Source organism: Boleophthalmus pectinirostris, unplaced genomic scaffold (genome assembly GCF_026225935.1).
Source record: "Boleophthalmus pectinirostris isolate CB_2022bp ecotype Guang Dong unplaced genomic scaffold, ASM2622593v1 HiC_scaffold_21, whole genome shotgun sequence".
NCBI classification, from domain to species: domain Eukaryota; kingdom Metazoa; phylum Chordata; class Actinopteri; order Gobiiformes; family Gobiidae; genus Boleophthalmus; species Boleophthalmus pectinirostris.
In genome coordinates this window covers 38,680,058-38,690,057 of record NW_026571175.1, presented here as the reverse complement: position 1 = coordinate 38,690,057, position 10,000 = coordinate 38,680,058, and the positions used below count along the sequence as shown (strand labels likewise).

Sequence of the window (10,000 nt, the reverse complement as noted above, 5' to 3'; positions counted from 1 at the left end):
AGGAGTGAAGCAGACGCAGGAGTGAAGCAGACGCAGGAGTGAAGCAGAGCAGGAGTGAAGCAGAGGCAGGAGTGAAGCAGAGGCAGGAGTGAAGCAGAGGCAGGAGTGCGCCGGGTCTTGACGTCAGAGGAATGTTTCATGGGCTTCATGAGTTAAAGATTAAAAACCATCTCCTGTTTGTCCAGACTCACGTTTATTAAACAAACACTGAAAAAAAGAAAAAGAAGAAGAAGAAGAAGAAGAGAAAGAGGAGAGACAGAAAACCAGAGGAACCTCCCAGAGAACTTCACCTCTACAGCCCGTCCACTCTGTAGACCAGCTCCAGTCCTGGTCCAGTCCTGGTCCAGTCCTGTCCAGTCCTGGTCCAGTCCTGGTCCAGTCCATCAGTGGTTCTTCACACAATTTCTCTTTTTTCCACTGTGCATTTGTATTGTTTTTGCGGTGTATTTGAGGTGTTTTTGAGTTGTTTTATGGTGTATTTGTAATGTCTGACGGTGTATTTGTAATGTTTGATGGTGTATTTGTAATGTCTGACGGTGTATTTGTAATGTCTGACGGTGTATTTGTAATGTTTGACGGTGTATTTGTAATGTTTGATGGTGTATTTGTAATGTCTGACGGTGTATTTGTAATGTTTGATGGTGTATTTGTAATGTTTGATGGTGTATTTGTAATGTCTGACGGTGTATTTGTAATGTTTGACGGTGTATTTGTAATGTTTGATGGTGTATTTGTAATGTTTGACGGTGTATCTGCGGTGTTTTTGTGGTGTTTTGTGTTGTTTTGTGGTGTTTTGTGGTGTTTTTGCGGTGTATTTGCAGTGTTTTTGTGGTGTATTTGCGGTGTATTTGTGGTGTATTTGTGGTGTTTTTGCGGTGTATTTGCGGTGTTTTTGTAGTGTATTTGCGGTGTTTTTGCGGTGTATTTGTGGTGTTTTTGTAGTGTATTTGTGGTGTTTTTGTGTTGTTTTGTGGTGTTTTTGCAGTGTATTTGTGTTGTTTTGCGGTGTATTTGTGGTGTTTTGTTGTGTTTGTGTGTTTTGTGGTGTTTTGTGTTGTTGCGTTGTGTGTGTTTGTGGTGTTTTGCGGTGTTTTTGTGGTGTTTTGTGTTGTTTTGTGGTGTTTTTGTGGTGTATTTGTGGTGTTTTTGCGGTGTTTTTGTGGTGTTTTGTGTTGTTTTTGCGGTGTATTTGTGGTGTTTTTGCGGTGTTTTTGTGGTGTTTTTGTGGTGTATTTGTGGTGTATTTGTGGTGTATTTGTGGTGTTTTTGTGGTGTATTTGTGGTGTATTTGTGGTGTTTTTGTGGTGTATTTGTGGTGTATTTGTGGTGTTTTGTGTTGTTTTGTGGTGTTTTTGCGGTGTATTTGTGTTGTTTTGCGGTGTTTTTGTGGTGTATTTGTGGTGTTTTTGCTGTGTATTTGTGGTGTTTTGTGTTGTTTTGTGGTGTATTTGTGGTGTATTTGTGGTGTTTTTGTGGTGTATTTGTGGTGTATTTGTGGTGTTTTGTGTTGTTTTGTGGTGTTTTTGCGGTGTATTTGTGTTGTTTTGCGGTGTTTTTGTGGTGTATTTGTGGTGTTTTTGCTGTGTATTTGTGTTGTTTTGCGGTGTATTTGTGGTGTTTTTGTGGTGTATTTGTGTTGTTTTGCGGTGTATTTGCAGTGTTTTTGTGGTGTATTTGTGTTGTTTTGTGGTGTATTTGCGGTGTTTTTGTGGTGTATTTGTGTTGTTTTGCGGTGTTTTTGCGGTGTATTTGCAGTGTTTTTGTGGTGTATTTGTGTTGTTTTGTGGTGTTTTTGCAGTGTATTTGCGGTGTTTTTGTGGTGTATTTGTGGTGTTTTTGTAGTGTATTTGTGGTGTTTTTGTAGTGTATTTGTGGTGTTTTTGTGGTGTATTTGTGGTGTTTTTGCGTGTTGTTTTGTGGTGTATTTGGTGTTTTTGTGGTGTATTTTGTGTTGTTTTTGCGGTTGTGTGTTTTGCGGTGTATTTGTGTTGTTTTTGTGGTGTATTTGTGGTGTTTTGTGGTGTTTTGCGGTGTTTGCGGTGTTTTTGTGTGTTTTGTGTGTTTTGTGGTGTTTTTGCGGTGTATTTGCGGTGTTTTTGTAGTGTATTTGTGGTGTTTTTGTAGTGTATTTGTGGTGTTTTGTGTTGTTTTGTGGTGTTTTTGCAGTGTATTTGTGTTGTTTTGCGGTGTATTTGTGGTGTTTTGTGTTGTTTTGTGTTGTTTTGTGGTGTTTTGTGTTGTTTTGCGGTGTATTTGTGGTGTTTTGTGGTGTTTTTGCGGTGTTTTTGTGGTGTTTTGTGTTGTTTTGTGGTGTTTTTGTGGTGTATTTGTGGTGTTTTTGCGGTGTATTTGTGTGTTTTGTGGTGTTTTTGCGGTGTATTTGTGGTGTTTTTGCGGTGTTTTTGTGGTGTTTTTGTGTGTGTATTTTTGTGGTGTTTTTGTGGTGTATTTTTGTGGTGTTTTGTGTGGTGTTTTGTGGTGTTTTTGCGGTGTATTTTGTGTTGTTTCGCGGTGTTTTTGTGGTGTATTTGGTGTTTTTGCTGTGTTTTGCTGTGTATTTTGTGGTGTTTTTTGCTGTGTATTTGTTGTGTTTTTGCTGTTTTGTGTTTTTGTGGTGTATTTGGTGTTTGTGTTTTTGCTGTTGTATTTGCGGTGTTTTTGCTGTGTATTTTGTGGTGTGTTTTGTGTGTGTGTTTTGTTGTTTGCGGTGTTTTTGTGGTGTATTTGTCATGTTTTTGCGGTGTATTTGCGGTGTTTTTTTGGTGTTTTGTGTTGTTTTGCGGTGTTTTTGCGGTGTATTGACGGTGTTTGACATTGTGTCGCGGTGCTCACCTCTCCCGTTCTCGGTCACGTCGCGCACGAGGGCGCGGTGGTCGGCGTCGGCATTGCCGTGGATGATGTGGTCTCTCACGGTGATGTTCTTCTTCTGCAGTTCGGTGTAAAGTCCCTCCACGGCGAAATAACACGAACGATCGTCGTTTGAGTCTTTGTTATCGCTGAACAGCAGCGTGGCCCTGTTCCTCCAGCCCAGAGACTCCTGCGCGACATCGCACAACAGACGCACAACAGACGCACAACAGACGCACAACAGAGGCACAACAGACGCACAACAGACGCACAACAGACGCACAACAGACGCACAACAGACGCACAACAGACACACAACAGACACACAACAGACACACAATGTCACACAACATACACACACAACATCAAACACAACATACAACCATGTTATGTTCACCTGTACGGTCTGTACACCTGTATGGTCACCTGTGGTCTGTACACCTGTATGGTCACCTGTACGGTCTGGACACCTGTATGGTCACCTGTACGGTCTCAATACCTGTATGGTCACATGTACGGTCTGGACACCTGTATGGTCACCTGTACGGTCTCAATACCTGTATGGTCACCTGTGGTCTGGACACCTGTATGGTCACCTGTATGTGCAGCCCGAGCTGGCCAAGCCTCTTGTGCGTGGGTCCCGTGTTGGTCACGTTGTATTCTTCGAAGCCGATTGCCCGGGCCCCGGCCGTTACCATGGGAACCTGCCAGTGCGAGGTGAAGCGGGCGACGGGCGAGGACGAGTAGTCGCAGCCGGGCCCGATGAAGGCCCAGGGGTCCACGTCCAGTTTCAGGTCCACGGCCACCAGGGGCGCGATGGAGTCGGAGCAGAAGCCGGCGGCGTTCTCCGAGCTCCCGTTCACGAGCCGCAGCCTCACGCCGGGGAGCAGCCCAGGGTCAGAGTTCACCCGCCGCACCGCCGCCGTGAGGGCGGGGCCCACGCGAGGCCACGCCCACGCGTACTCTGTGTTTGAGTGAGGGAGGATCACGGCCAGACACACCTCCTGCTCCGACACACCGCCGCGGGGGAGGAGCCACAGGAGCATGACCGGCCAATGACAGAGCAGCATGGTGCCGGGGGAGGGGCTAGAGACGCATCACCCACAGGGGGCGCTGTGGAGACGACAGGGGCCGACAGGAGCAGACAGGAGCCGACAGGGGCTGACAGGAGCTGACAGGAGCCGACAGGAGCCGACAGGAGCAGACAGGAGCTGACAGGAGCCGACAGGGGCTGACAGGAGCCGACAGGGGCTGACAGGAGCCGACAGGAGCCGACAGGGAGCCGACAGGAGCCGACAGGAGCCGACAGCCGACAGGAGCCGACAGCCGACAGGAGCCGACAGGGGCCGACAGGAGCCGACAGGAGCCGACAGGAGCCGACAGGGGCCGACAGGAGCCGACAGGAGCCGACAGGAGCCGACAGGAGCCGACAGGAGCCGACAGGAGCCGACAGGAGCCGACAGGAGCCGACAGGAGCCGACAGGAGCCGACAGGAGCCGACAGGAGCCGACAGGAGCCGACAGGAGCCGACAGGAGCTGACAGGAGCAGACAGGAGCGCTGTGGACACAGAGGAAATCGTGGGTAAATGTCCCGTCATCCTCAGCTCTGTTCTAACGTGTTTCTGGAGTCGTGTTTTGTTTCATTCACATGTTTAACACACAAAAAAGTTCTTCTCAAACTGAAAACACTCTGTCCCACCTTGTGATGTCATCGTGTGGTGATACATATAAAGCAGCAGCAGCTCACTGGACAAAACTGGAAAACAGTTTCAAATAAAACACCAACCTGAGACTAGAACCTGTTGAAATCTGATCCATTCACTCCAGAAAACATAGAGTCCCAGTCTAGACCTGGTCTAGACCTGGTTTAGTCCTGGTTCAGTCCCGGTTGTGCCCGGGTTCTCTGGGTCTAGTCCGGTTTCTGGTTCAGTTTTTTATTCGGACCAACTGAAACGCGCGCGTGCTCGGTGTCACAGGAATAACGGGAGAGTAATCAGATTACACGGAGCAAAATCAGATCACAATAAGAGTTATGTCTCACCTGTTAGAGCGGCTCGGCCTGAACCCGGTCTGAACCCGGTCTAAACTCGGTCTAAACCGGGTCTAGACTTGGCGCACGGGTCTAGACTCGGTCCAAAAGGCTCCGTGAAGCTTCAGGAAAAAGTCAAATGTCCTCAATCCGGTCGGATCCAAACTCCGTGAGACGCGCCCCGGTCCGGTCCGCGCTCTGCTCCGGCGCACAGACCCCCGTGCGTGTGAGCGCTCCCTCTGTGCGCGTGCTTGTGAGGGGGCGGCGCGTGCTCGTTTCATTACATTAAAACATGACCTTGCCCCCCCCCTCCCCGCCTCACAGCGACAATTTATGGTTTCACTTCAACACTCATTTTGATTTAGACCTGGTTCAGTCCTGGTTTAGTCCTGGTTCAGTCCTGGTTCAGTCCCTGAAAACCATGAAAAAGAAACTCAAAGTTAAATATTTATCAAATCAAAGAGCTCTTCACCTTCAGGTTGGTTGTTCTTGTTCTTGTTCTTTCTCCTCCAGCTCGACTCACAGTTCTTCAGTATCTTTGTTGTTCCTGTTCTGTTCTTTTCTGGGTTGAGATGTTCTGTTGTTTTTCCTGGTATCTGCTGGAGTTTCTTCCAGTTTGAGGGTCACAGCCCCCTGTGGCCCTGGACTTTGGACACTGAGCATTAGTCTGGTAGTTTTTCTCCACAACTCAGGTCAGGTCAGAGTCTTTCTCATCACCTCAGGTCTTATGGAGGCTTCGTCTGTGAGCAGAAGCTCTTGATGCTCTGACTCCACCTCAGTCCTCATGAAACTCCTCTCTCTTCCTGTGGTCTGTGTTCCTGTGTGTGTGTGTGTGTGTGTGTGTGTGTGTGTGTGTGTGTGTGTGTGTGTGTTGTGTGTGTGTGTGTGTGTGTGTGTGTGTTGTGTGTTGTGTGTGTGTGTGTGTGTGTGTGTTGTGTGTGTGTTGTGTGTGTGTTGATGTGTGCTCTGAGTGTGTGATGGTCGTCTGTGTGTGTAGTCGTTGTGTGTGTTGGTTGCATATGGTGCTGTTGCTAGCTCGTGTAGGTTGTGTGTCTTGTTGGCACATTGTGTGATTTGTGACTTAGGTTTGTGGTGTGTGTTAGTGTGTGGTGTTTGTGTGTGGTCGTCGTGTTGTGTGTGACGAGGAACATGGAGAGCCAAACCCCACTTGTTGTTGATGTCGATGTGTCTGCTGGTGGTATCATTGATCATAGTAGCTTACGTTGATTGTGTGTGTTCCCATTTGTTATTGCTCCGACTGTGTGATCTGAACTAGTGTAAGTGTTGTCGCTTAGTCGATCTGTCAATCATAGTGACTTAAGTGCTCGGTGTCTGTGGTTCGTTGTCGCTCTGTGTGTGTGTTGTGTTGTGTGTGGTTGTGTGTGTTTGTTTTTTGTTTGTGTCGTGCCGGTGTGTCGTGTGGTTGTGTTGTGTGTGTTTGTGTGTGTGTGTTGTGTTTGTTGTGTGTGTTGTGATGTGTGTTGGTGTGTTGTGTGTTGTGGTTCATGCGTGTGCCTGTTGTCTGTGTTGTGTCGTGAGCGTATGTGTGAGTGTGATCTCGTCTTGTGTTGTTTGATTGCTTTGTGGTGTGTTGGCTTCCTAGTGATGTGTCCTAGAGTGTCGTGTTGAGATGATTGCGTTCGTGACGTGCTAGTCGTTGTGTGGCTAGGTCTTCACTGATGTTTTGTGCATACGATTGCTGATGTGTGTATGTGTTGTGCTATTCGAGTTTTATATGTAATTAGTATTTCTGTGGTGTTTTTTGTAAGCATAGTGTTTTAATAAGTGTGTGCATCGTGTAAGTAGTTAACAGGAGTTGTCTCTCCTCTATGTTGGATGTTGGCTCCGCTAGTTGTTAGCCCAGTTATGTCACCAGGTGTGTCATCGCATAGTGTAGTAGTGTGTTTGTGGTATGTCGTACTCGTGGTGATGGCTTAGCTAGTGTGATTGTGAGTCTCTCGTATTTTACGTATCCGAGTGGTGAGTCGCGCAGGTCTGATTGTGGTTCGTTGTTGGTCTCATACTGGTATGTTTCACCTCAGTTGTAGGTTCGGTTGTTTGATCATGTGTCCGTTGTGTTGCTGATGTTTTGTGTGTTTTGTTAGTTGTCGTACGTTGTGTTACGCACCATGTTACTTGTGTTCGCATGTGTTGTAATATGTCCGTGTGACTTCGCTCCAGGTGCTGGCTTAGTGATGTGTGATGTCTTGGTGTGTTGTTGTGTGTTTTAAGTGTCGGGATTTGTTGTGTGATAGTCTTTTGTGGTTTGAGTCATCTCAGGTTGTCTGTCGTCTGCGTGCATTGTTTTATTGTGGTTGTTCGCTGTTTGGTGTTTGATGTTTGTCGCTGGTGTGTTGATTGTGTATTTGTGTGCTCGATTGTGGTTGATTTTTGTGTCGGTCGAGTTTTAGTCAGCGTGTTTGATCCTTGTTTTTCATGCATTGATTCTGTGCTTGTAGTGTGTTTACCGTGTAGTTGTATTGTAATCAGTTGCTGATCCCGTGGTTTTTTACTGTGCCTGTGTGTTTTCATCTGGTGTTAGCGTTGTTATTTCACCAAGTGTTTTATATGTGTGCTATCCAGGGTGTTGTGGTTGTAGTCGAGATTTTATGTTTTCAGGTGTGATGTTCGTGTCGGTTTGATGTTTGTTTCCAGTATCTGGTTGATGGTCGACCCAGTTGTAGCCTCCAGTTTGTGTGGGATGTGGGGTGTTGCTGTGTCGGTTGTAAGGCATGTAATTGTGTAGTGTGTGTTGTTGTGTTGTAGTGTGTGTGTGGTTATGTCAGTGTGTCTTTTGTGTTGTTTGTTGTGGTTGATTGTTCCGTTGTGTTTCTGTTTTAGTTGTGTAGTGTTTTGTTGTATGTGCCTGTATTTGCGAGTGGTTGTCAGTTTGTGTGTTTGTCTTCACCAATGTAAGAGCTTCTGGATTGTGATACTTAGTAGTATAAGTGTGATATGTCAATCTTGTTGCGTAGTGGTTGTGTGTAGTGTCCTAATTATAGATGCAACAAACGCTATAATCCTGAGCATAACACGAATTTAAAGCATGAGCGTGACTACACAGCACACGACATTACACGATCTGACCAACCATTAGTACAACGAACACATCAACACAAATACCAGTGCTCTGATGCTGATCAGTGCATACATCTGTAGCTTGTGGATGTGTTGTCGTGATGTGTTGCATGCCTAGTGCACACGTATCGTGTGAGTCAGGCTGTTACGATGTGCTATTCGTGTGAGAGTCTACAGACTGCTAGTGTGTATTCTGAGTCTGTTTGTGACTGTATGTCTTGTTGTGAGTGTGCATCAAGTTTCGTGTGATCGTGTTGTGATGCTGACACTGCTGTGTGATCGATGTTGTGTGTGTCAGCTGTTTGTGTGATGCGTCGTACGTTGATGCGAGCTGTGATGTTGTGTGTGTGTTGTGACTGTGAATTGTGCATCTCGTGTGTGTCAGTGTTAGTGTGCTAGTCTATTGTTGTCGTGCTTGGTACGTAGCGCGTACTAGTGCGTGTTGTGACCCTGTGTGTACATGTGCTGTGTTTGTGTGTGTATGTTTTCGTGGTTATGTGTTGTCGTGACATGTTGTGTGTGCTGTTGTGTGTCAATTTAATATTTTCTACTAACTACTAATGGTAACAAAAAAGGCGAGTAACTATCTTTGTAAATGAAAATGGAAGCTATGGTGGCATTCAATCCCAGGTACGATCACCACTTTGTGTCCTCCTGTGGTCCTCGTGTGGTCCTTTTGTGGTTCTCTGTGGTCCTCTGGTGGTCCTTTGTGGTTCCTGTGGTCCTTCTGTGGTCCTTTGTGTTCTCTGTTGGTCCTCTGTGGTCCTCTGTGGCCTCTCGTAGTCCGCAACGTGGTCCTCCACGAAGGTCCTCTGATGGTCTCCCTTGTGTCCTTTGTTCATCTGTGCGTCCTCCTAATGTTCTTCAAATACCTATTCTTTGTGGTCCTACTGATGTTCCTCGTGGTACCTTGTGTCCTTGTGGTTCTCTGATGGGTAACCTCCTGTGAGGTATCCCTCTGATTATGGTCCTCTTGGTCCTCCGTGGTCCTCCGTAGGTCTCTGTGAAAGCTTTCTAAGTAATAGTCCATTGTGGTTCTATCTGTTGCGTCCTCTGTTGTTCTCTGTGGCCTACTTGTGTTCCTCTGTACGTCCTCTGTGGTTCTTTGTGGTCCTCTGTGGTCCTCTGTGGTCCTCTGTGGTTCTCTGTGGTCCTTTGTGGTTCTCCGTGGTTCTCTGTGGTTCTCTGTGGTTCTCTGTGGTCCTCTGTGGTTCTCTGTGAACCTGGCTGTAAACTCATGTAAAAGTTTTTACATTTTCACAGATTCAGACGTGAGACTTTGCAGAATCACACTGAAGAAACTCACAAGAAAAACATTTAACAAATAAAGAACCTGACGTGGAACAATACTCTGTAGAACATGACTCTGTAGAACATGACTCTGTAGAACAGCTAAACAGTGTGAACAGTACTCTGTATGAACACAATGACTCTGGATAGAACATGACTCTGCGAACATTGGACAACTCGTAAGAACATGACTCTGTATAGAAACAGTAACTCTGTAGAAGCATGACTCTCAGCAGCAAACAGCCTAACTATGCCATAGAACCCATGATTGAGTCTCGTGGAATAGCATACATGACTCATCTAGCAAGCGAGACTTGTCTAGTTTTAGAATAGTTATACTCGTTGTAACCATGGAGCTCGTGGAGGATCATGCGACTTCTGCAAAGGAAGGACAGCTACTGCTGCAAGTAGACCACATGCATCTCTGTGTAGAAGATGACTCTGGCAGACGATGACTCTTTCCGAACATGGACCTGTTAGAGATACATGGACTCTGTAAAAATGACTTGTAAACAGTGACTCTGAGAACGAGTGACTCTGCAGGAAACATACCGTGGTAGGAAACATGACTCTAGTTGGAACATGAACTGCTTGTAATGTAGAACAGTCCACCTCTGGTCGCTAGAACTGACCTCTGGTAGGTAACATGTTTACTCGTAGAACATACTCTGCTGTAACAGAACTCTGCTGAACATGACTCTGTAGAACATGACTCTGTAGAACTATACTCTGTGAAGCTATGTAAACACAGTCTCT

General features: G+C 46.3%; 1 protein-coding gene across 1 annotated transcript in view; it reads right to left on the bottom strand.

Moving 5' to 3' along the window:
- LOC110170149 (atrial natriuretic peptide receptor 1-like) overlaps window positions 1-4,102 on the bottom strand; it is a 49,840-nt gene extending 45,738 nt beyond the window's left edge. Inside the window, exons 1-2 of the mRNA XM_055157135.1 lie at window positions 3,444-4,102; window positions 2,833-3,037 (exon numbers count right to left, since the gene is read on the bottom strand). Of these exons, the coding sequence (XP_055013110.1) occupies window positions 2,833-3,037; window positions 3,444-3,917 (679 nt within the window). The 5' untranslated portion in view covers window positions 3,918-4,102. The remainder of the gene's footprint in view (window positions 1-2,832; window positions 3,038-3,443) is intronic.
- Between the last annotated feature and the right edge of the window lie 5,898 nt (window positions 4,103-10,000).